This window comes from Mustela erminea, chromosome 15 (assembly GCF_009829155.1).
Source record: "Mustela erminea isolate mMusErm1 chromosome 15, mMusErm1.Pri, whole genome shotgun sequence".
Classification (NCBI taxonomy): Eukaryota; Metazoa; Chordata; class Mammalia; order Carnivora; family Mustelidae; genus Mustela; species Mustela erminea.
In genome coordinates this window covers 63,364,078-63,391,189 of record NC_045628.1, presented here as the reverse complement: position 1 = coordinate 63,391,189, position 27,112 = coordinate 63,364,078, and the positions used below count along the sequence as shown (strand labels likewise).

The 27,112-nt window shown below is 41.0% G+C and overlaps 3 protein-coding genes across 3 annotated transcripts in view; all 3 read right to left on the bottom strand.

Annotated features, from left to right (window-relative positions):
- LOC116573995 (thrombospondin type-1 domain-containing protein 1-like) overlaps positions 1-6,295 on the bottom strand; it is a 30,384-nt gene extending 24,089 nt beyond the window's left edge. Inside the window, 2 exon segments of the mRNA XM_032314471.1 lie at positions 3,161-3,299; positions 6,151-6,295. Of these exon segments, the coding sequence (XP_032170362.1) occupies positions 3,161-3,218 (58 nt within the window). The 5' untranslated portion in view covers positions 3,219-3,299; positions 6,151-6,295.
- An 8,263-nt stretch (positions 6,296-14,558) lies between these two features.
- On the bottom strand, positions 14,559-25,648 carry LOC116573997 (vacuolar protein-sorting-associated protein 36-like). Its single transcript, XM_032314474.1, has 8 exons — positions 25,545-25,648; positions 25,359-25,436; positions 24,602-24,736; positions 18,648-18,713; positions 17,049-17,113; positions 16,465-16,549; positions 15,080-15,156; positions 14,559-14,994 (listed from the first exon to the last, which is right to left on the bottom strand). The coding sequence occupies exons 1-8, from the start codon at positions 25,551-25,553 to the stop codon at positions 14,901-14,903; spliced, it is 609 nt and encodes a 202-aa protein (XP_032170365.1). The 5' UTR covers positions 25,554-25,648; the 3' UTR covers positions 14,559-14,900.
- LOC116573996 (protein FAM81A-like) lies at positions 21,205-22,612 on the bottom strand. The gene is given in 2 exon segments (XM_032314473.1): positions 21,205-22,308; positions 22,311-22,612. Coding segments are annotated over 2 exon segments (1,104 nt in total). The 5' UTR covers positions 22,459-22,612; the 3' UTR covers positions 21,205-21,352.
- Positions 25,649-27,112: the final 1,464 nt, after the last annotated feature.

Sequence of the window (27,112 nt, the reverse complement as noted above, 5' to 3'; positions counted from 1 at the left end):
TTCCTACTTGTGATCTCTGTCTGTCAAATAAATAAATTAAATCTTTAAAAAAAAAATCATATCCTGGGGACATGTGTGGCTCAGTTGGTTAAGCATCTGCCTTCGGGTCAGGTCCTGGGATAGAGTCCTATATCAGGCTCCCTGCTCAGGGGGATCCTGGTTCTCCCTCTCCCTCTGCCCACCTCCCACCCCGTTTATGCTCTCCCTCTTACTCTCTATCTCAAATTAAAAAAAAATCACATTCTGGTGTTTAGATAATTTGGAGGAAATGGATACATAGTAACATGAGAAAACTTGATTTAAATGATGCTGTACAAACTGCTCTTGATTCCTTAAAATGGAAGACCCTAAGTATCTTCAAAGTTATCATTTTCTGATATTCAAGACAAGTACTTAAGCATTTTCACCAGTATTGGAACCAGTGCCGTTGGTTTGTACAAAGCAGAAATTTGTAGATGGATGAGAAATGTTGACACTTTATTCTGCACAGGTCGCCCAAGGGACAGAGTGAATGTTTATGACATACCCAGGCTTGTCCTTGCCAGTTTTAATTACACTGAATCCCAGACCAGCCTAGATGCGATAGATGACTTCTAGCCCACAAGCATCACTCAGTTAACATCAATCCTATCTTTTTAAAAAAGAGACCCATGAGAGCAGCTGAAGTAAAGAGTGGAAAAAACACAGACACACAGGAATCCTTGTTTCTATTTTGAACTTGATCCAAATACATATCAAAGGAGACAGAATTTGCCAGTGCAACAATCAGCTGGCCCATGGCTAGGGTAAGAAACATTTCTAGATTTAAGACACTGCAGGGCTCTTTTGGCTTGGAAAATAACATGTGTAAGTATTAATTTATTATTATCTTACATAATATACACATATCATACTATATCATATATATGTCCAAAGAGCCTCAGGGTATTACTTGGGCTGGTCATCTTTAAATATTCCCTTGCATGTATTCAGTTAATGATCATTAGAATCAGCATGTGGATATACTGGCACATAGAGGTATTGTTTTGTGTTTAAATAGTTCATCACATCACCCATTTCTTATTTAAGAAGACATGAAATAAAATATATGAAACTTGGAAGGACCTGAAATGTTTGATCATCTGCCTGAAAACCATAATAGAATAAAGTTCTTTTTCTTTTTTTTTTTTTCCTTTAGTCAAAACAGAAGCTGCAAGATAGTCCGTTTCGGAGGAGACGAGTTAAGGTTGAGGAAGGTAGCTGATTCTGGGGGAGCCTGTGCCTGGTTCAGAGCCCACTCAGCACCTGTTTGTAAACAGCAACCAAAGAGACTCTAACACTCACCGCAGCCCTAGGAAGGAGTTAAGACTGAGAACCAAAGTCAGGTTAATTTGAATCTCATGGGGCAGGATGGTTTTTGATGTACTTTAAGATGGAGACCACACATCACTTAGTTAACTGACAAAGCCTATGGTCGATGATAGGGATAATGGAGGGGGAGGCAGATCAGACTCCGATTTGATGGGCAGCCGATCAATGAAAAAGACACACATGCCCAGTCAGATACTGGGGAGAAAAAAGATACAATTGATGGGTTTCAGCAGCTCAGAGAGCAGGTGTGTACTGAAGAGAGAATTTGCTACTTCACTACAGAACTCCTGATTTTATAGACGAGAATACATCCTCATTTAGAAAACAGCAATGTGGGTGTACCACATTCTGGCTCCTACAGTATAGTTTTCTCTACTCTTTCAATTCCGTTCTCCCCTTTCCTTTATTATATTTAAGTAACTGATATCTTGATATAAGCATGTTGCTTAAAAAACAACTGCTAATGGTATATTTTGATCAATATCAAATGGAGAAGTGGGAAAAACCCAGGTCTAGGAAAATATTTCCTTTTCTATTAGCAGCATAGCATGTACACTCAACTTCTATGCTCTGTTTTATGCTCGTCGAACTTTTATTCTTATACTCCAGTAAGATACTTGCTTTCCACAATGACAAACATCCTTGCGGACTTTGTGAAAATGGCAAATCCTGAAGTCTTTATCATTACGAAATCCAGGACCTTTTTATAATTTTTTGTATGAGGCTCTTATACGCAGAGTGATCTGTTTTTAAGGAGGGATAAATGATATTAAGATCATTGAATCTCAGATTGATTTTCAGCATATCAAGCATCTTCTTGCTTAAGTAAACTTTTTAAAAAGAAAAGGTTGAGGGAGAAGATTCACTGGACAAAATGAACAGTGTACACTCTGGTCCTTTTTTTAAAAAAATTTTATGGTTTTTATTTATTTATTTGGCAGAGAGAGAACACAAGCAGGGGGAGAAGCAGGCTCCCTGATCAGCAGGGAACCTGATGCGGGGCTCGATCCCAGGACCCCAAGATCATGACCTGAGCCAAAGACAGACGCTTAACTGGCTGAGGCACCCAGGATTCTCTATCCCTTGGATCACATTTCTTGATCAATTTGAAAACAATTTCCACTCTTAAACAATGGACTGCCTAGAAGTCTTTGAAATACTTGGCAATCATCAAAAGAAAAGTAGCAAGTTTTATAATATCAAATCTGCTCATTCAGCAGTTGTGTAAAACTCTCTGAATAATGAACTGGATTTTTAGTTGAAACAAACTGAATGAAGAAGAGTAATGGTGAACACCTGCTATTTGCTCAGGCACTCAAGGTGTCTCGCCTTTCTTATTTTATCTTCACAGCAACCCCATGATGCCAACAAGAACCTCATCTAAGGTATACAACTGGCAAGGACTGAACTTTGGACTGGCTCCAAAGATATTCTAACAGCAAAACTCTCCAGGAGCGTGGAATCTTACAGAGAATCCCAATTTAAAAAACGTAATTTCATGTGTGTGAGTGGAGTTTAAATGTATAATACTGAAATACTAGGAAATCAGTCAAAGAGAACACAACATGTTGTCTCCAGTTTGTTTAAATGAAAGCGACTTGTTTTTTATTCTTTTTAAGACTTAAAATATATTTAAAGGGAAATTTTAATCAATAAATACAGAATTTTAAGAGAACCCAGTTTAAAAAGTACCACACTGTAGCCACTGCACCCACCCCCCAGAGTCATCAACATCCATGCATTTATATAAACCTCACATTTACATTTCTTCATCGATACTGAGAGCATGAAGCATACTTACGATACTCACCATAGTCACAGAGTACCACCAACAATAGATTTGAAAAGTCTTTCAACATTTGTTTCATTCTGATTAGCAAAATCCCAGGTCTTTGGTCTCCTCATGTCCTTTCTCACATCCAAACTGTGAAATTTTTTTTCATAAACACCTGAAATTAGAATCCCAAAGAAATGATGCCTCTGTTCAATGTGATTTATAAAATAGTAATCACGCTATGGCAAAACCAGTCTAAGAAGTCAAACTTCATAGGTGCTACTGAAAAGAAAGTAAGGAGCACTCTAATTTTCCCTGGGGAAATGATTTGTAATTGTACATGTCCCTTTTGTTACATTACAATGCACCTGTTAGGAACATTCAAGTGTGCTCAACACTGAAATTATCTTTGCCAAAACACCAAGCCTCTTATCTTCATAACACATGCTTAAGTGGAGAGTTTGCTATTTGCTGAATTTCATCAAAGCTAAGAGCCAATCTGGATAATACATTTTCATCTGTTTATTTCCTTAGCATTTCATACCTATCAATTTGCTAAAATTCTGCCAGATTTTCATTTCGCATCCTGCTGTACAGACCAGGCTCTCTTCTACCAATGGACTTAACAACCACTGTCTTTCTTGCACAAGTGGTATGTTATCTGGATCCCTTCATTTCTTAATGCTTGGGAGCTGTATCAAAACTAGCAAGCCTTTCAAAAAGATACCCAGTGTATTGCAATTAAATGTGAACTCCATGTGATACTGTCTTTCCTCTTTTAGGGGACTCCACAGAGAAAACAGATAAATAACAATTATCATCTTCAGTCAGTTTCCCAATACTTGTTGCTAAAATCAGTATGCATCGGGACATTGATGATTTCGTGCAGCTATCTTCCCAGACCACCAAAGAGGGCAGGAAAGATCTTGTTGGCCTGTGCTTCAGAATGATTTGTGGGAGGAGGTATTTAATTTGATAGGAACAGACTATTAGATTGTAGAATAAGAGTCAAAGGCACTTGCCAATTTTTCATACTAGTCTAATAAGTGAGGAGCTAATAAACATAACCAACTATATATTTTCTTAATATACATTTTACATACCCCCATTACCCACAGTTAATATATTTTAACAATATACTATACTTCAAATAATTATGTTACATCTCTTCAGAAAAGACAGAAATTACTGGAATTAAAAGGACTGATGAAATAATCGAAAATTCAATGGAAAGAAAACTGATGTGTCTCTATTAGCTTTCTTTCAATGGGAGTTGGTTGAACAAAGGAAACACTGTATTTCTTCAAAGGGAAACAGAGATTTGAAGTGTAATTAGGCAGATGATTAGCGGGTCCCTCCCCTCTGCTCCCTAACAACAACAAAAAAAATTCCATTTTTCTGGGATTAGGCATAGACTTGATCCAAACCTTTCCTTGAACTTGGGATGGGAAATGTAGCCAAACACAGCAGGTGAGTATCTCCCAGGCAAGCCTAGGCACTTAAGGCAATAAAATGTATCCTTTTGAGTTTCTGATCTCAGTAATCACAGTTTGGAGAAGTAAGCATTCCCCAGCTCCCAAAAGTTGAACTGGCTTCTCCCAGATTGTTTGCTTTTCCCTGACAATCATTTTTCAAAGAAGACCAAATCACTACTGATTTTGTGATTGTAACACATTTTTCTTCTACCAACAAAACACAGAATAATGTGATAATCTGTATTTAGAACTAAGTAGAAATATAAAATAAACCAGACTACCTAAAAATCACAATATGGCTTTTTAAAAATATTCTTAAGCTTTTGAAAATAAATGCTTAATTTTTACTAGCTCAATTACTAATTTAAAGACCTGAACAGAGTAACCCACAATGGAATGGAATGCTGGATAAAAAGCACTATATTTGAGGAAAGTAAAAAAAAAAAAACTCATTTTCTTCCTCCCTTCCCCTCTCTCTTTCTCTTTACCTTGTTTGCTTATTTTCTTCCAACACGTTGTTCCCAATACCAGGACTGGCTACTTACAATGTTTGGCTTGAGAATCATTTTGAGAAGATAAAAACTTAGGTCTCTTTTATGCACATTTAGAAATACTCCTATATAGGAGTCACACATAAACATTTGCAGAAAGATTCCAAATGCATCAGCTAGAGGGTAAGAGGCAGTCAATATTCTCAGTGGCTAATGGCATCACGCCAGGCTCAGTTCCTATGTTTTTGCTGAAACCGGCTAAGATAAATCCCTACAGTGTCTTCATTGCTGCAGAAAAAGAAAAGGAATTAAGCTAAAGTCTCTTGGGACAACTGATTTATCAAATAAAAGGGAAAACAAAAGGAAGCAAAGTGATTTTGTCCCTTCTGACAAAGACAAGCTCGTGCATATCTATCTACTACTAATATTTATTAGCAGGAAATCCCTAGTTCCAAAGCAGCTCGTGTAAACAGGCTTTATTTATATATTCAGTGCAGTGGGCTCTGCCCTGGTCCCAGGGATAGGATGCAGCTTCCCTAGAGAGGCTGTAGGCTGCCCACTTCTACAGCTTCCCAAAGGCCCACTAGTCAAGTTCATGCCTGGAAATCTGGCCCTGCCCAAGTCCTCAGCCCAAAGCTCTCATAAAATGAGGACCGTTTTGAACTGCTTAAACCTCATAGCTTGTACCCCAGAAAGGATTTCTCTTTGGAAAGGGACAAATTTGTTCTGAAACGCGGAGTACCCTAGGACGCTGTCCTTCAAGGATCTCCACCGTTCGGGCTCCCCGCCCGTCTGCGGGCAGCTTGTCTCTCGGCAACACCTGCCGAGCCGGGACACCGAGACGCGCAGACGGACGCTTTCTAAAGCGCTTCCCTGGGGCGAAGGCTGAGCCCCCAACGGCGAGGAACAGGGTGCAGTGCCACCCTGCACTCTCAGCTTGCCGGGAGAGTGGGGCCGGCAGGGGCCGGGGGGCATGGTCCGACCCAGCGGAGCCGCGGGGGATCCGCGCCGCACAGCAGTGCCCTAGGGGTCGGGGGTGGGGCGGCAGGCTCTTTCCTACCTCTCGGGTCTGGCGGGCGCCGGGGCCGGAGCCGGGGTGAGCGAGGCGGCGAGGCGACAAGGCGGGCAGGCGGGAGGCCTCAGTGGCCGCGAGGTAGCGTGCGGAGCATCCCGCGTCCCTGGACTACTCGCCCGGGCCGGCGGCGCTCCGCTCGGCGGCGGCCCCACCCGGGCCCGCCCCCGACGGCGCGGGGAGGACGGCCCCGGAGGGCGGGGGCCCGGCCGGCTGGCGAAATCAGCCCCGCCCGCTCTGGGCAGTGCATCTTTCCTCCCGCGCGCGGCCGGGGCCGCGGAGTGGGGAGTTGCGGGTTGGGGGGATGGGGTGGGGAGAGGGGGCCATCGGGGGGCCGGGTACAGCCCCGACGTACACCCACGGCCCGGGCCTGGGCCCAGGGCGAGCCGCAGTCTCCCCGCGTTCCGATCCAATCACTTCTCCCCCTGGGGTCCTTTCTTCTGGGGAACCACAAAAGTGAGCCATCCGAGTGGCCTCACTGGTGGGCTGTAAACTGGGTTGCCCAAATGGCCTTGAAGAGTCTCAAAAGAGAACAGTTCAGGCAAAGCGCATCTTCGTTTAGGTTTTTCTTTCCCCGCAGCCAGAGCTGGCTAAATTTAAAAAATGACACCTTAATTCTCAAGTATTGCAGTTGTCTTTTTACAGGAATACTGGAGGATAAGAGTTCCAGCTTCACAGCCGTGCTTTTCGGTCCACTGTCCCGTGAATACAGTTTACCATTTCCTTTTCTTCTATACAAAACAGCCCATTTAACGGACACCACTAGTGTGCAGTAACAGAAATCAGAGCAGGAGTGGCCTCCAGAGAGCAGGTGACTGGAAAGAGGCCCCAGGGGGATGGCAGCAGATATGTTCTATTGGCTGGAGTGTTGAGTTACATGGATTTAGTATACATTTGTTAAAATGCCTCCAACTTAAGATATGTACACTTCACTGTAAATATTACCTCAATTTTTAAAACTTAAAAGTAAAGCATTTGCAGGTTTTTGAATCTATCACTTAATCTTTTAAAAGGTAATGCAATTACTCAACTATCAGTTATCAGAGGTTGGCTGAGATAATGAATTTGCTAAGCACTTATTCTGTCCAATAATTAATACTAGCAGTACTAATTAAATCCATCCAAGGCTTTACTGACAGGAAGTATCTACTCCAACGTCCATTCATCAGTCCAAGTTGAGATATCTTTTCAAATATATGCTACAGTCCTTGGCATTTTTGAAAGCAAGAGCTCAATGTAAAGAATGGGGCTTTGGTGAAATAGGTCAATCAGAGAAAGACAATTATATGATCTCTCTGATATGAGGAATCTGAGAGGCAGTGTGGGGGGTGAGTGGGGGGGAGTAGGGAGGAAAGGGCACCAGGGAGGGAGACAAACCATAAGAAACTCTTAATCTCGGGCGCCTGGGTGGCTCAGTGGGTTAAGCTGCTGCCTTCAGCTCAGGTCATGATCTCAGGGTCCAGGGATCAAGTCCCTCGTTGGGCTCTCTGCTCAGCAGGGAGCCTGCTTCCTCCTCTCTCTCTGCCTGCCTCTCTGCCTACTTGTGATCTCTCTCTGTCAAATAAATAATAAATAAAATCTTAAAAAAAAAAAAGAAACTCTTAATCTCAGGAAACAAACAGGGTTGCTGGGCGGTGGAGGGAAAGGATAGGGTGGCTGGGTGATGGACATTAGGGAGGGTATGTGCCATGGTGAGTGTTGTGAATTGTGTTAAGACTGATGATTCATAGGACTGTACCCCTGAAACAATACATCACATATTAATTAAAAAGTGAAGAAAAAAAAAAAGAATGGGGCTTTGGAGGTAGAGAAAGCTAAGATTAATTCTTGCCCTACTTCAGTAACCTTGGCAAATACTTAATTGCTTCTTTCCTCCACTATAAAAGGCATAGAACAGTCGTATGGAAGTTTTATGATAATTAAATGAAACATAGAAAACAACTTGCTCTGCATTAACCTTTCAGACATGCTCTCCCTGGAAATCCACCTTTGGGACTTGGGAGGACCTAGGTAGGTAGAAGGGGTTGGATCAATGTGCTGGGACATTTTTTAAATAACAGCTGTAATTTCAATACTTGGTCATTTTTTCCCTTAATTAGAATTCTTGCCAAACTGTGTTTCTGTCTTTATTGCACACTTAAGGCATAATCTCTTCCAAAAGAAGGCGGTGTAGACATGAAGGGGGGAAAAGCTTCCATGGTCTTGGGATTAACTAAACAAGCTTCTGTCAAGGTAGCTTTAATTCTTTCTGGGTCAGCGACTGGTCTAGTAATCTTGCGCAAACTGTAAACATATTTACTATCTTGCTGGTATCCTTTATATCCATGGAGAGATCCTTTACTTCCTTAGATATTGCTCTGAGAGAGAAGCTTCAACTCACTCATGATTATCAGGACTCTAGGAACAACACAGATGACCCACTTTTCACACTGTAATAACAAGATCTTACATGTGTTTCAACCTGACTTTTCTGGAGTGCTTCCCACATCGTGGATATGCCCATGTCATGGAATTGGAATAAGACAGAGTATCTCAGACAGGCTGAGCCCTGACAGGTCTGGATGAAAAGTCTCTTTGGGTGGATGGTAAAGGACAGATTTAGGTTTGTGAGTCAGTTCACGACACATTATAATCCAAAAATCACTCAAGTATTAATAGTCAACTAGGAATCTACCATGTACAATCACTGACCTAGGCCAGAAGAAATTTAAAAGATTCGGTTATGTGACAATCCTTGTACTTTAAAGAAGCCCAATTCCTCTCTTTTCTTATGGCATTAAGACAAAATATAGTTCCATAAATGAGACAGATAACATAACTATTACAGAGTTTAGAAATAGTAGAGTTACATACTGGAAACAGATTTTTCTAAAGTAGGGGGAAATGAGCAAAGTCTGATTCTGGTTATTGGGCTGAAGGTGATAAGTCAATGGGGAAAAGTAAAGAAAGGCCAAGTCTGCGCAGTGTAAGGAAATAGGCCCCAGGGATAGGAAGGGGCACGCCTCATGTTGTTCCCCCACCCAGCGCCTTCCACCTACTGACAATCTGTTGGTCCTCCTGAGCCTAGTTTAGGAGGCCCTTCCTCTCCCACATGGCCTTTCCAGATCTCTCCATCGGAACTGCAGGACCCTCCTCCTGCCTTCCCCAGCACAGTGCCCGTGCTGCTTCTGTGACAAGCACATCCTTCCATCTTCAGATAACACTGCTCACGTGTCTATTTACCCAACTAGGCCACCCTCCTAAAGGCAGGGTTGTATCCTATTTAAACCCCACCCCCCACACCAGTGGCCAAACAGTTCCTCACATAGCCAATATGTACTTTAAAAAATTTTTTCTTTTCATTTAATTGAATGGGAAGTAAGGTAGGATAAATGGAGCCAGGTTATAAAGAGGTATATACATCAGAGTTCACTCATTCAGTTAATATTTATTGAATGCTTACTGTGTGCCAGGCCCTATTCTAGGGCTCTGAGAATATATCCATGAACAAACCAGATAAAACTCTCTCCCCTTGTGGAGTTCACAAGAGATCTATCATGAGGGGTGGGGTTACCATAAATTTATATAAATTCAAGCATACCTAGTGGCCAAAAAACAAAAACAAAAAAAAAAAGGACACACATTTAAATAGTTCAGTTACTGGTGTTATAAAAGTCTACTGATGCTATGTAGTTTTTATTGCATATTGTATATAATATATTTACTATGTTCACAATATATTCATAACTATGTATCACAGGGATTCTAATTTTAAGACTATACAGAGAACTTCATTGGCAATTTAAGAAATTTTCAGGGATCATTTTCAGCATGCTTGATTTACTTCTGACGCACAGTCTAAAAATCTAAACAGCTTGTGAGTCGTGACTCTCCATACCAAAAGGAAAACACTGAGATTACTGGGCAGAGCATGAAAATGAGGACATGACAAATCCATGTCTGCTCAGGCTAGTCTGGTTAAAGGGAACAAGAGACAGTACATTCATGTGAATACACAAGGTCAGTCAACAATGGACATCACATCAAGAATTAAAACAAAACAAAACAAAAAACCCCAAAACAGTTCATGAGCCATTTCCCATTGTTTTCTTTTTAAAAATCTAAAACAGTGTTCCATGCTCCTGGATTAGAAGAATAAATATTGTGAAAATGTCTATGCTACCTAAAGCAATCTACACATTTAATGCAATTCCTATCAAAGTACCATCCATCTTTTTCAAAGAAATGGAACAAATAATGCTAAAATTTATATGGAACCAGAAAAGACCTCGAATAGCCAAAGGGATATTGAAAAAGAAAGCCAACGTTGGTGGCATCACAATTCCGGACTTCAAGCTCTATTACAAAGCTGTCATCATCAAGACAGCATGGTACTGGCACAAAAACAGACACATAGATCAATGGAACAGAATAGAGAGCCCAGAAATAGACCCTCAACTCTATGGTCAACTAATCTTCGACAAAGCAGGAAAGAATGTCCAATGGCAAAAAGACAGCCTCTTCAATAAATGGTGCTGGGAAAATTGGACAGCCACATGTAGAAAAATGAAATTGGACCATTTCCTTACACCACACACAAAAATAGACTCAAAATGGATGAAGGACCTCAATGTGCGAAAGGAATCCATCAAAATCCTTGAGGAGAACACAGGCAGCAACCTCTTTGACCTCAACCGCAGCAACATCTTCCTAGGAACAACGCAAAAGGCAAGGGAAGCAAGGGCAAAAATGAACTATTGGGATTTCATCAAGATCAAAAGCTTTTGCACAGCAAAGGAAACAGTTAACAAAATCAAAAGACAACTGACAGAATGGGAGAAGATATTTGCAAATGACATATCAGATAAAAGACTAGTGTCCAGAATCTATAAAGAACATAGCAAACTCAACACCCAAAGAACAAATAATCCAATCAAGAAATGGGCAGAGGACATGAACAGACATTTCTGCAAAGAAGACATCCAGATGGCCAACAGACACATGAAAAAGTGCTCCATATCACTCGGCATCAGGGAAATACAAATCAAAACCACAATGAGATATCACCTCACACCAGTCAGAATGGCTAAAATCAACAAGTCAGGAAATGACAGATGCTGGCGAGGATGCGGAGAAAGGGGAACCCTCCTACACTGTTGGTGGGAATGCAAGCTGGTGCAGCCACTCTGGAAAACAGCATGGAGGTTCCTCAAAATGTTGAAAATAGAACTGCCCTATGACCCAGCAATTGCACTATTGGGTATTTACCCTAAGGATACAAACGTAGTGATCCAAAGGGGCACATGCACCCGAATGTTTATAGCAGCAATGTCCACAATAGCCAAACTATGGAAAGAACCTAGATGTCCATCAACAGATGAATGGATCAAGAAGATGTGGTATATATACACAATGGAATACTATGCAGCCATCAAAAGAAATGAAATCTTGCCATTTGTGACAACATGGATGGAACTAGAGCGTATCATGCTTAGCGAAATAAGTCAAGCAGAGAAAGACAACTATCATATGATCTCCTTGATATGAGGAAGTGGTGATGCAACATGGGGGCTTAAGTGGGTAGGAGAAGAATAAATGAAACAAGATGGGATTGGGAGGGAGACAAACCATAAGTGACTTTTAATCTCACAAAACAAACTGAGGGTTGCTGGGGGGAGGGGGTTTGGGAGAAGGGGGTGGGATTATGGACATTGGGGAGGGTATGTGCTTTGGTGAGTGCTGTGAAGTGTGTAAACCTGGTGATTCGCAGACCTGTACCCCTGGGGATAGAGTATTATGCCTCCATCAGAAAGGATGAATACCCAACTTTTGTAGCAACATGGACGGAACTGGAAGAGATTATGCTGAGTGAAATAAGTCAAGCAGAGAGAGTCAATTATCATATGGTTTCACTTATTTGTGGAGCATAACAAATAGCATGGAGGACATGGGGACTTAGAGTGGAGAAGGGAGTTGGGGGAAATTGGAAGGGGAGGTGAACCATGAGAGACTATGGACTCTGAAAAACAATCTGAGGGTTTTGAAGGGACGGGGGGTGGGAGGTTGGGGTACCAGGTGGTGGGTATTATAGAGGGCACGGATTGCATGGAGCACAGGGTGTGGTGCAAAAATAATGAATACTGTTATGCTGGAAATAAAAAAAAAATCTCTTTGAATATTTAAAAAATTAAAAAAAAATCTAAAACAGTAAGATCTTGAGGTCATAAATAAAGAAAAAAATCTTAACATACTGGCTTATTCTCATTAAAGGTTTGTCACTTTCATATATTTTTCAAAGAGTATTTTAAAAATAACACATTAAGAAAAAAATCACTTAAAAGTTTTCCAGTAATTTTACTCTATATACATTAATTCTAATCATTTAACCCTGAAAACAATCTTTACTTGTACAATGTAAAAATATTTTTGACAGTGACTAGAAAAATTCCATTACTGTAAAGCTACAAACAAATTTATGCTCCTAAGAGCAAAGATAATAAAGCAAAAATAATAATTATACTAGTGATAAGCACCAAGATGAATTTTTTTTGCATTTAGGGCCTGATTGGTTGTATTTAAACATAACCTCTGCAACACTTTATTTGGCAAAAAAAAAAAAAGGTGGGGGGGATAAAAAGTATGCATACAGAGGTCTGGAAATAGTGAAGAATGCCCACTTTAAAAATAAAACAGTAAAATCATACTTTTTAAATTAATATGACATTTACAAAATATATTCATGTCACTTCTCTTCATCTTTATACAATTTAGATTGCTCCATTTTTTAATGTGTTGTCACACTAATATAATTAAATACACTGAACCATGGGAGTCTGCTGTAATGAATCCAAATCATTAAGAACTAGATCCAATAGCTCAAACAATCTTAGTTGCAACTCACTCCAACTACTGAGATAGATTATTATTTACCTTTGTAATTTTTTAAAAGCCTTAGCCAGATGAGATATCGTACGTGTAAGTGTGTGTGTGTGTGTGTGCATATATGAATGTGCGTGTATGCATGTGCCAGAGCAGTGTGAGTACAACCCAGAAACAGCAGTGATATACACACGAGTCTACACAATGGCCTGCACGACACGGGCAGCCGGACACTGAATACCCCTCCAAACAAACCTGAGGCTGAGCAATGAGGAAATGAGGGGATCTGTCATCATATTGCAGAATTAACAACAGGTCTGGAAAATGAAGACAGGCAGGAGGCCTTGGCCAAGACATTCCCGTGATGCTGGAGGACGAGAAGCAGCAACAGCCACTTTTGCAGCCAGGGATCAGGGGACCGGATCTGGCTGCAGTGGTAGGGATTCCCTGGGTCTGCAGCCGAGGATCCCTGCAACTTCCTTCCCCAAAGGGCATCTGTCGTGGCCTCTGGCAGTGGCCTCCACCTCACCCAGTGACCTCTATGGGATCCCAGCTTGTGAGCTGGGGTATCCCCTCCTGCTGGTCACAACCGTTAGCTCAATACAGACACTATCCTTCTGGAGGCTTGGCCGAAAACCATCCCTACTTTCCATTTTCAACACAGTTTGAGAAGGGGAGGCTCCTTCTGTCCCTGTGGGGTCCCTGAGTTTGAGGTAATGCGAACACACCATACGCTGGAGAGCAATGACGTAGGAAGTCAGGCAGTCCACTTTAGAACTCAAGCAATCGACATTCAATATGAGCCAGTTTTTGTTATCGCAGTAATAGTTCTCAGTGAGATAGTTTCTCTACACAACTTCTAATGTATGGGGTAAAGAAAAAAAAAGTATTGCTGGAAGATGAAAGATTTTTTAAAGTGTCTTGTTGAAACTCATTAAAGGAAGGAAAAGGAAACCGATTACTTGTTCGCCTTCTTGGTTCCTGTCCTTGGCTTTCAAGGTCAAAGAGCACCAAGGTTCCTGTTAAGTTACTTAAAGGTTCTCCTGGCCCCTCCACCCACACAATCCTAGGGAATTCCTCGGCCCTCTTTTCCAAATTTGTAATCATATCCCTGGGTGTGTCTATACAGCTCGTTAATTCAGTTTCAAAATCCACAGCATTTTTTTTCAACAAAATGAGATAGTTACATTCTTTAAATGCCAGCCATGAAATCATCACGTGAAAAAAAGAACAAGTTAGATTATATATACATAAATTGAATACAATTTTCTCCTTTTTTAAGGTGTATGTTGAAGACATGTTTAAGAGTGTTTCTAAAGAAAAGGCCTTAGGGAAGAAGCCCCATACTGTGTCCCACAGTCTGATGCTCTGTCCCTGTGCTGTCAGTTCTTAAGCTACACTCTAGCTATGACTTGCGTCATGAACGCCACCTCCCCAAATGGGCACATTAGATGCAGAGACAAACTTCGTTTATAACTCAGTGAATGTTAGTCACACCAGAAAAATGATCTAACCTGTCCAAACACGCAACTTCTTTCTTCCCCCATTAACTAAGCCCCCTTCTTTAAAAAAAAAAAAAAAAAAAAAAAGGTCAGATTGGAGGGTCAAGTTAAAATCCACCAGATTTCAGGTTAAACTCTCAGGGTAGCATGATTTCAAATTCATAGCAGCCTTCAGTTTTCTGTATTTTCCTATATTTATCCCAAGTAAACTTCCTGGACCATAATATTTAGGGAGAAATTAAAAAGGTTTTATAGTATAGTATAGCATAAAGTTCCAGAAATTCTCAGTTTATCATGGTTTACTCTGAGCTCAATGTCCTACAACGTCTATACGATACAAGTACGTGAACAAGAAGGATTTGAAATACAAAAAAACCCTTAGCTCTGTGTCATAAATAAATTTGGGTAAAAACGCAAGCCTTCCACTGAATCATCTCGGCAAAGATGGCCCATCTTCTCTGCAAGAAGCAACCTAGGAATCAAGGGGGGACACCACAATCATTTGTCCATTCAGAAACACAAATAAAGTGGTAAGGAAGAGCAAGGACTGCACTTACCTTTCCTTAGCCAGGAGGACAGACATTCCCACCAGCTTAGCAAACTCTTCTGATGTCTGGGATCCCTTTTCTGAAACCTACCAGAAACACAGCAGAGACAAAAATGTGTTAATTTAGTCCAACTAAGTACTCATCTAGGGAGACTGTCTACCAGGATACTCAGGAAGTAATTTACCAAATTTCTTACTCAAATCCAAAGAATATTCACTATAGAACTAAATCCTCTTCACTAGTGTTTAATTCTACAAATGCCGAAGGACCGAGAGAAACACAGTAGAGCTGAAAATACCAAAATACGGTGAAGCCCTCTACAATGTAACGAAGGCTCTATACTGCACTGAAGAAGAACTCTTTGAGATTCTAAAAAGGAACATGTAACAAATTCTAAATGAGTGCATATTTCATGCTCCAGTAAAGGAAACTTATATATAGGTTAAGCTTTAAAATATATGGTAGAAATATCAAGTCTTAAGCCTCAACTTCCTCATCCTCACCTAGTTTAAAATAAGTGTAATAAATACGAATTATTCAAATTAAACAGGCTCACCACAGAGGCTATGAAGGCAGTAATATTTCAAGTCTCCTAATAAGTAATAGGAGTAGTTTGGCCAGTAAAATCCATCTAAACTACAGCTGCTTTTCATGTATTGTCTTAATATTTTATTTATTTATTTAAGATACAGACAGTGAGAGAGAGCATGAGCAAGGAGAGGTCAGAGGGAGAAGCAGACTCCCTGTGGAGCTAGGAGCCCGATGCGGGACTCGATCCCAGGACTCCAGGATCATGACCTGAGCCGAAGGCAATCGCTTAACCTACTGAGCCACCCAGGCACCCCTGCTTTTCATATTTTTTGAAGCAATTTTTCTGTAAAACAACCTGTGATGTTTTATAATACCACTTACGTAGGTGTTACTCAAAGAAAAAATTCTGTCAGGGGTCACATTCTGATCAAGAAAGCTAAAAACCTGTCCGTGAGACTGAGCTTCAAACAAAAAGACAGCACCTCACGAATTCCAGTTCTCCTTGCTTAAGTTTCAAAACCTTGAACAATGTAATTTTGATTAATATTTATTCACTGTTAATAATAGGTGTTTTGGGCTAGTCCGAAGGTGGTGAGTTATCTCAACTGATTATTCAGTTGAGATAGCAGTTACAGATCAAACAGTTACAGTTACAGATCGAACTCCTTGTTCTACTCTTTCCCCCTTCTCACTACCGTACTTGACTAGTAAAAAAAAGTTTAAAAAAAGTAGGTGTTTTTAATTGGGTCTACAAACATTACTTTTTAGTAAAGTTAAATTCAAAAGGAAATCCTGTTTCTCAAGTTGCTAGGCATTCAGGTCTTGGTGGGCTGACTGATGAGGAGGAAACGGGGTTCACATACTGTCTCCAAGGCTGAGGCCACCATTTCCTCTTCCTTATGGCTCTGAAGCTCAATTACCATGACGCCACTGTCAAAAACTCGGAGCCTAAAAACCACAGATGGGAGAACAAAGCTGTGAACATCTAGGATCTTCACCCACTAAGGAGGTGTAGCTACAGCATAACTAAAAAGCTCGCGAATAAGCACTTAATGAAAGTATGAACTATAATCCACATGCTGAAGAAAATATGTCTGGCTCTCTTTAATGAACCTGGGGAGAGGAAAATATAATGCACAGCTGAACATCTGTACTTTTAAATCTCCAGAAACTAACACAAGATGTCTAGCAGAGGGGCTGGTAATTCTGACCTCCTAGGAAGAGCCCACATTCCTCTGTCACTGCCCCAAGTCAACAAGACTTGGACCACTAACCCTGATAAGGTGGGAAGCCAGGATAAGTGAATTCTGTTCATTTCATTCCAAGAGGGGCAATATGTTGGCTCACCACACAGACGGCAGGCCCGGCAGGCCCAGCAGGCCCTTCCTGTCTACTCTGTATGGAACAGTGGCTCTAGTGGGCAAGCTTCCCGCAGAGGTTCTTTTACCTGAGAGGTAATTTTAGCGCTTCCAGCATCTTGCAAGCATTCACTAAATCTTCTGGTGAGAGCAACTAATAGGAAAAAAAAAAAATCCAGTTTACACTGCAAATTAATAGAGTGATGTTATATAATGATAATGATCACTAAAACACAAGAGGAAACTTAACAATTATCATCTATCTGTGACTTAATCTCAGAGTCATGAGTCAGGCTCCATGCTGGCCCATGGAGTCTAGTTAAAAAAATTTTTTTTTAAATAAAAACATAAAAATTATCATTTATCAGGGATTTTAGGTGGCTTCATCACTATAAGGCAAAAAGAATTAATAAAGAAGCAAAGCAGCGCTATCTTACAGAAAACATCACAAGCCATGTGTGTAATTTTAAAATTAATAAAATATTAGTAGTCATTAATAAAATAAAAAGGAACAGGTGAAATTAATTTTAACACATGTGTTTCATTTAACCCAAGAATTCTAAAACATCAATATATAATCAATATAAAAATTATTAATGAGATATTTAACTTCTTATTTGGTACAAAGCCTCCTACATGTGGTATATAATTGACACTTCTAGCATAGCTCCATTTGGATTAATTGTATTGCAAGGTCACAGTTGTCACATGTAGCTAGCTAATGGCCACCCTTCCAGACCACACAACCTTAAAGAATCAGCCCAGCATGGTGGCTGACAAGTACAGCTTTGAGTCACCCAGAACGGCTCCAGAGGCAGCCCGGCCTGGGGCCACATGCCTGTCAAACCACTGTTTCCAAGGCACAGCCTTGGTCAAATAAGTGAATCTTTGTGAGCCTCAACTTCCTCATCTTCATATCATGCCCTTGATGGGTAGAGTGAGAGAGGCTACCTCTCTGGGGTACCACGAGAAGAAATGGGGCAGTGCGTGCAGAGCGCCTGGTTCATAGTCAGTACTCACTGATAGCACTCACGGTGACCAGTCAGATGAAGACACAGCAGAGGCTCAAATATACGGCGCTGCAGTAAGCGCTGGAGGGACAGGTCTATGAGCTATTCGCACAGAGGCGACTACTGACACCGCAAAACTGTATTTGACTAAAGGGCACGAAGAGTGCACGGACAGACATGGGGGGCCAAGGACACATGGGTGTGAAGAGACAAGGAGGGTTAAAGAACAGCCACTGCTGATTCAGAGCCCGTGGAGGAGGGCAGCTTTCCCCCAGCTTCTCCACACACCGCCTGTCTCCAACCTAGTGAATCTAAAAACAGTCGACAACCCCAGAGAAAAGACATCATATACAGGCTTATTAATCACAGTAGGGCACGGAATAGTAAAGCCAGAAGGTATCAGTCAACCCAAATTCCCATTTCAAAGGTAGGGAAACCGAGTCTCAGTGAGGGTCAGTGAGCTACTCCAGGTCACTCAGCACAACACTGGCAAAACAAGGGACAGAGTCTTCCTCTCAGATCCCAAGGCAGTAGAGCACTCTTGTACCACACCACACCGCTACTGGGATAGTTCTGGTGTTCTCAACCCTTCCTCAAATTGTATTCACTTTGGGGAACTTGTGTTATATTAAGAAAGTCTATATTTAGTTAAAGAACATCTAAATGTTCTATTCTTACTTCCATTCCTCGAGCTCGGTTTACTAAACAGTACACCTCCGTGAGTGACATTATTCCCCCTCGTTCCTGTTAAAATATGGAATTTAGCAAGTATTAGGTTATAATTAGAACCAGTTGCCATTTCTTTTTTTTTTTTTTTTGCTCAAAATGAAAGTTTCTTGACAGTGTTATAAATGCAATATCAATTTGATTCTCTGTCCATACGAAAGTATGAATTTCTATTTCATTAATAATACTGAACAACTAATGTCTTAACAGTGATAAAATTTTTAGAACATTTAAAAATTACATAGGATCCCATTTTTACATCATAATTCTGATGTATTATCATGCCTTCTATTTTGTCCGTAAAACTTTTAGAGGATACAGTGCATTGACGTGGTAAAACCAAGGCACAGGATACAGTTACAAGAAGTATATATAAATCTTAGTTAGCACTTTGTGCCAATTTTGGAAACATTTAGAGGAGATCATAAAGCCTGAAAAATTCTCACATCCTATTATGATTTACAATTAATTGTGCAATAAACAGACTATTAACCACCATTCCATTACTAAATATATGGCTATCACTATACAGGCTGTAGGCAATTGAAAAAAGTTTCCAATATTAAAACCTGGTATAAGTAGGTGGTTGATGTGGATATTGTGCCTTGTATTAGCTAGATAATTGTCTTAAGTTTCCATTTTAATTTGCAATGTATATGGCAGTTATCAATCTTTATGCTATCTTCATTACATAAATGGTGGTGTGGGGGGGTGGTTCTCCAAAAATTAAATCCCTTCTCCCTACAAAAGACAGAAGATTTACAAGAAGGAAACCATGCAAGAAATGCACAGATAACATTAATAAAATCCAAATATGGACTAAAGGGTTGAATTCTAATCTACCAGGACATTCTCTTTATTTAGGGTGAGGAGCTAACACATTCCTGTGACAATTCATTAGTTTATTAATTAAAAAAAAATCACCATGACATTTTTCAAAATAGTAAAGTCTTGGCTAGAGCGTCAAGCATTGAAGGAAAGTCGTTAAGTCTTTTCATTCATAAAATGAAGAGGGACAAAAGCCTTTCCAAATTTAGGGGCTGGGAGGCTATTCCATTGAATTTAGAGAAATGAAATAGAGTGGCAAAAATTGTACTTAATACTTTTATTTTATTTTTTTTTCTCTATCATTCACTTTATTTAATTGTTCAGATGACCTCCTGATTCCTGTCCTGTTTTCTTCCAAAAGGCGTCTATCAACCCAGGGAAATAGTATCAGATTTGGGAAGTGTTAAACAACACAGAAATTGAAGAATTACTGTATTGATTTATTCAGCCTGAGTAAGAAGTCCCATAGCCTTGGGGAGACTCTTTTTTTTTTAATTTTTTATTTTTTATAAACATATATTTTTATCCCCAGGGGTACAGGTCTGTGAATCACCAGGTTTACACACTTCACAGCACTCACCAAAGCACATACCCTCCCCAATGTCCATAATCCCACCCCCTTCGCCCAAACCCCCTCCCCCCAGCAACCCTCAGTTTGTTTTGTGAGATTAAGAGTCACTTATGGTTTGTCTCCCTCCCAATCCCATCTTGTTTCATTTATTCTTCTCCTACCCACTTAAGCCCCCATGTTGCATCACCACTTCCTCATATCAGGGAGATCATATGATAGTTGTCTTTCTCTGCTTGACTTATTTCGCTAAGCATGATACGCTCTAGTTCCATCCATGTTGTCGCAAATGGCAAGATTTCATTTCTTTTGATGGCTGCATAGTATTCCATTGTGTATATATACCACATCTTCTTGATCCATTCATCTGTTGATGGACATCTAGGTTCTTTCCGTAGTTTGGCGATTGTGGACATTGCTGCTATAAACATTCGGATGCACGTGCCCCTTTGGATCACTACGTTTGTATCTTTAGGGTAAATACCCAATAGTGCAATTGCTGGGTCATAGGGCAGTTCTATTTTCAACATTTTGAGGAACCTCCATGCTGTTTTCCAGAGTGGCTGCACCAGCTTGCATTCCCACCAACAGTGTAGGAGGGTTCCCCTTTCTCCGCATCCTCGCCAGCATCTGTCATTTCCTGACTTGTTTATTTTAGCCATTCTGACTGGTGTGAGGTGATATCTAATTGTGGTTTTGATTTGTATTTCCCTGATGCCGAGTGATATGGAGCACTTTTTCATGTGTCTGTTGGCCATTTGGATGTCTTCTTTGCAGAAATGTCTGTTCATGTCCTCTGCCCATTTCTTGATTGGATTATTTGTTCTTTGGGTGTTGAGTTTGCTCAAAATCCTTGAGGAGAACACAGGCAGCAACCTCTTCGACCTCTGCCGCAGCAACATCTTCCTAGGAACAACGCAAAAGGCAAGGGAAGCAAGGGAAAAAATGAACTATTGGGATTTCATCAAAATCAAAAGCTTTTGCACGGCAAAGGAAACAGTTAACAAAATCAAAAGACAACTGACAGAATGGGAGAAGATATTTGCAAATGACATATCAGATAAAGGACTAGTGTACTTAATACTTTTAAAGGAAGTGTTTTCGAGACTTAAGGTAAACATTTAGACCCATGAAAACACATTGCTTGGCACATGCATGCCATGAATAGAAAACTTCTGAAGGCAGTGACCGCCTGGCCACGGCGGCACCTGGCTCTTGTCCCACCAGCAAAACACTTCTGAGGTCCTTGTCCCAGCTCCCCTCACATGGGGGCCTCTGGCTTCTGCATCTGCTGGATTTGCTTCTGTAGCTGGTCCTTGTCCAACTTCATCTTGGCTTCAAGAACTTGCCTGAGGGATCCTATGCTTTCGTAGATGGCCGTAAACCCAGCATCAACTTCTGCTTTCATTTCCTTCATGTCCTCATTCATCTGTAACTCCAGCTTGCTGATGCGCCCATGCACTTTCTCTTCTTCCTGTTTTGTTCTCTGCACTTCCATATTCTTCTTCTGACTTTCTTCTATTTTGTCAAGTCTGGCTGACATCCGGCTGAGCTTCTTCTCCATGTCCCTTTCGCTGGCTCCACTGTTTTCCTTAACGACCAAGGAAAGCTGATCAATTTTCTATAAAAGTTCTTTCTCTATCCGTTCTTGTTCCTGTTGCAACCAATTCCGTGCAGATAAAATCTCATTACTGAGTTCCTCAATCGTACCTTTAAATTTTGTATCCAGAAGTTGAAGCTGGTGGTTACTATCTCTGTGGGACATCTTCAGTTTGGTGCTTTGCTCTGATATCGACAAGTCCACTCTGTTCAAAAGCTGAGAAATCTGTCCCTCTGCATCTTTGATTTTTGTTTCCAAGATAAGTTTGGCAGCTTGCTGTTCTTTGTTCAAGGGCTGGAGCCCCTCGTAAGTTGTTTTGTGCTCTGCAGAGAGTCTGGCTATGCTGGCGTCACATCTTGCCACTCTTCCCCGCAGGTCTCCTAAACCCAAGAGCTGACGCATCTCCAAGGTCTTTAAGGCGGAATTCGTTCCATAGCTGATGTTGTCCCGGGCCCGGATCTGCTCCTGCAGTACCTCGATATCCCGATTGAGCTGCTTCACAATGGCAGTTATGTTTCTGATGTGCTCCTCCAAGAAGAGCCTGGCCACGCGGTCGCCGCCCCCTTTGTTCTGCATTTTCGGCAAACTGCCAACAATGTCGTCCTTAATCCGGAAGCGTGCTCCACAAGGGCCGCGGTTGTCTTCTCGTGACAGAGGATCCTATCTTCCAGTTGTTCCACGAGGCTTACAGATGAGTAGGGTGCCATGGTCAGGGACTGGCTGTGTCGGGGCATGGTTCTAACTCGCCTTAGATGCATATTTTCCATATATTATACCTTTCCTCAGTGACGAGAGAAGGAAATGCAGTGTTCCGTTGGGCCATTTTCTTTTTAATAATTTACATCGGCGCGGGGGGCGGGCGCGCCGCGGCTGCCCCTGTCCTCGCCGGCGCTGCTGGGTGCGGCGGCCGCTGGCGCGGGCTGTGCGGGGCGCCCAGCTGCAGGCCCGCGCGGTCCAATCAGCGCGCGCCTGCCGCCTGGCCCGGCGCACGGCCCGGCCGGGTTCGCGGCTCCCGGGGGGCGCGAGCCGCCGCGCGCCGCCCGAGCCGCTTCCGGGCGCGTTGCCTGGACGCGGTTGCCGTGGCAGCCCGAGCTGGAGGCTTTCCCCGCGCACCCCAGTGGGCATTTCTTAACAGAAATCATAATCAGAGTAAAATCGGGAATCATAGAACTTCCTAAGAAGTCTTTAAAAACTAAATATACACACAGGAAAACCTAGTCAGATACATGAAGCATTTCAAATTCAGTATGTGGATTTTAACATCATTATTACTGTTTTAACATTTACTTCAATGAGAAGAGGGCCTCTACACCACGTTTCAAAAAGTGTATTGAAATGTTTTAAGTTATTACAACTAATAAATGAGTAAACTATGGAATTAAACAGGAATATCACCACTGTAACCCCAAATGAAGTTAACAGACTTAGCTATTGACTAGCTATTGACTATCTAGCTATTAGGGGCTGCTGCTACATCACAAAAAAAAAAAAAAAAAAAAAAAAAAAAAAACAGGCATTATGTACCCCTTGATGAAAATGCACAGCACCCTCTATGAAATATTCAACAGAAAAAAAAGAAAAAAGAACTTCTAGCTGTAAATTCCAGTCTATAAGGAATACAAGGGGCAGGGAAGTATGTCAAAATAAAATCAATAAAATATGAGACACTCTATAAAATAAACCACTAGCTTCTTTAATAAATACATTATGTGGGATAGAAAAAAGAGATAAGAGAAGGGGAAACATGGAATTAAAAAAAAAAAGGCATTGAGAGAAAAATCAACCGATTGCAAGGTATCCTGATTTGAACAAACTAACCGTAAGAGAAAATGTGAATACTAACTAGATATTTGAAAATACTAAAAATTATTTTTCACTTTTCCTGTGTGAAATGGGATTATAATTACATCTAAAGCATGTTTATCATAGTAATTACATACTGAAAAGTTTACAAAGTGATGCGGTTTCTGGGATTGCTTTAAAGTGATGTTGAGTGAAGGCTGCTTACACACGAGCCTGGATGACAGGCACACAGGGATTCATTATACTATTCTATTTTGTCACGATGGAAATACTTCTTTTTTTTTTTTTAAAGACCTTATTTTTTTAACAGACAGAGATCACAAGTAGGCAGAGAAGCAGGCAGAGAGAGAGGGAGGAAGCAGGCTTCCTGCCGAGCAGAGAGCCCGATGTGGAGCTCGATCCCAGGACCCTGGGATCATGACCTGAGCCGAAGGCAGAGGCTTAACCCACTGAGCCACCCAGGCGTCCCCACGATGGAAATACTTATTAAAATAAGCGTTTTAGGGCGCCTGGGTGGCTCAGTGGGTTAAGCCGCTGCCTTCGGCTCAGGTCATGATCTCAGGGTCCTGGGATCGAGTCCCGCATCGGGCTCTCTGCTCAGCAGGGAGCCTGCTTCCTCCTCTCTCTCTCTCTGCCTGCCTCTCTGCCTACTTGTGATCTCTCTCTCTGTCAAATAAATAAATAAATAATCTTAAAAAAAAAAGCGTTTTAATGAATGGAGTTTTGATTGCCTGAGTAATGTCAGAAGATATATCTGTATTATGAAATGATTAACAGCACACTTGTATTAACATCCAAACATCTAAATGTCTCTAAACATCTCGAGATCATATATTTCCTTTTGAAAATCAGAGATAAGAAAAGCTTTCTATCAAAGAGACTGAAGAAGTTACAGATACCTGAGATGGAAATTGAAAACAATCTAGATTTTGACAACAAATCCACAAATAAGTACACCAAACTGATTTAATATTCCTAAAAGGAAAAAATAACATGTGGGTTGAATAGTAGCAGCACTGGGAAAGGAACGTAAAGCTGGTGTTTAGCTTTCCGATGACTTGGCAGTTACTTAACACAACCGAGAGCCTGCCTGCATTCTGTTTTTACCTCTAGCGGTGCCTGCAGCATCCCAGCCAGCTGCTTGGCCAGCTGCATGTGGTACTGTGTGCCCGAGCAGTAGGTTTCCCTGGTAACTGGGTTAGCTATTCCCATGCTCAGCAAATAGGACTTAAACCTGATGGTCTATAAGTAGAGAAGAAAATGCACAAAAAGACAAATACGTGACATTCATCTCTCCACCCCAACATTTGAAATCTTTCCACTGTAAACTCCATTCTACTAGTTATTTCTGTATCCACCCATTTCTTCCACCTTGTTCCTATAGTATAAACTCGAAGAAACTGGATTTCTAGGAGTTCCCTGCATAAAGCTAATTAATTAGTCTTCTTCCTTCTCCTGTCTTGATATTTCATACTTCAATGACCTCACAGGTCTGGAGGGAGAAGAGGGTTAGGAAACAACGGTGCTGTATTTAATGCCAACCAAATGACAGAGCCAAAAACTTAGAAAGGAACGTGGCTGGGATCAGTCTGGAGACAAATTTAATGAAACAAATATCAAACATATGGTTATGTATAAAACAACCACTCCTTACACATTTCACTATCTCGCTTTTCCACACTCCAAGAGAAGGTACTGAAGTATCTTTTAATCCTACTGGCTGACTTTTTCTTTAATACTTTAATATATCCACAAGCCCTAACAGAAATCACTACTTTAAGAAAGAAACTGCTGACCCACCAAAACATCACTGCATTATTTGTCCAATCTGGTTTCTAATGCCTTAAAACGGCAACCTATTTACCTCATCTTCTGTGATGTCACCTTGCTTGTCTTTGATCTTATTAGCAATTGATTTTGATAACTCCACCATTTCCTTAGCCTGTCAAGAGAACAGGAAAAGACTGAAAAAAATCATGTCCCCAGAGTGTCTGCTTACAAAACTCCCATCATAACTGGTAGGAATCCAACAGGTGTAAATTACACATACCTTGACCATTAGCTTGCTGAGGTCTTCAAAGGCCTGAAATGAGAAATGAGTTTTTGTTGGAATCTCTCTAAAGAACTAAAATGTTTTAAAGCAACAGAATACTCTATTTTCTTCCCTTAGACAAACATTTTTGAAAATGTCCTACAAATAATTATTTATACAATTTTTTTAAAATTTATATAAATATTTACATAAGTAATAAACCCATCTTATTCTAAGAGTTCGATTTAGCCTGTTTCCTGCTCTCTCTCTCTCTCTCTCTCTCTCTGCCTACTTGTGATCTTGCTCTGTCAAATAAGTAAATAAAATCTTTTAAAAAAATGGGGAGATAAACCATGTAGTTCAAAGAACAAACTCAGGGTTGCTGGAGGGGATGTGGAGTAGGGATGGGTTAAATGGGTGGTGGGCATTAAAGAAGGCACTTGTGGGGATAAGCACTGGGTGTTAAATATAAGTAATGGGGGGCGCCTGGGTGGCTCAGTGGTTTAAAGCCTCTGCCTTCAGCTCAGGTCATGATCCCAGGGTCCTGGGATCGAGCCCTGCATCAGGCTCTCTGCTCAGCAGGGAGCCTGCTTCCTCTTCCCTCTCTGCCTGTTTCTCTGCCTACTTGTGATCTCCATCTGTCAAATAAATAAATAAAATATTTAATAAATAAATAAATAGATAGATAGATAGATAGACAGATAGATAGATAGATAAAACTGATGAATCACTGAATTCTACTCCTGAAACCAATACTACACTATATGTTAACTAACTTGAATTTAAATAAAAAATAAAAATAAAAAATGCTCGACTTTACAACAGTGTGAAAGTGATAAGCATTCAGTAGACCTCACACTTTGAAGTGTGAATTTTGATCTTTTCCCAGGCTAGTGATCTGATGTACAATCATTTTCATCAGCTGCAGTTCCCAGCAGCTGTGTGATCATGAGCATGTACAGTTGATACCCTGACAACAATTGTGTGTCTGTGTAGCCATGTTTGTTTTTTCTACTCAGTGCAGTATTCAATATATTACATGAGACATTCAACACTTTACTACAAAATAGACTTCCTATCAGATGATTTTGTCCAACTGTAGGATAATGTGGTTTTGAGCACAATTAATGTAGACAAGGCTGCTTTGTTTTGTGGACAGTTTCCTTTGCTGTGCAGGAGACTTTTATCTTGATGAAGTCCCAAAAGTTCATTTTTGCTTTTGCTTCCCTTGACTTTGGAGATGTGTCTTGAAAGAAGTTGCTATGGCTGATGTCGAAGAGGGTTACACTGCCTGTATTCTTCTCTAGGATTTTGATGGATCCCTGCCCGTGTTGAAGTCCTTCATCCATTTAGAGTTTATCTTTGTGTATGGTATAAGACAATGGTTAAGTTTCATTCTTCTGTACATAGCTGTCCAAGTTTCCCAGCACCATTTATTGAAGAGACTGTCTTTTTTTCCACGGGATATTTTTTCCTGCTTTGTTGAAGATTAGTTGACCATAGAGTTGAGGATCCATATCTGGGCTCTCTACTCTGTTCTGTTGGTCTATGTGTCTGTTTTTGTGCCAGTCCCATGCTGTGTTGGT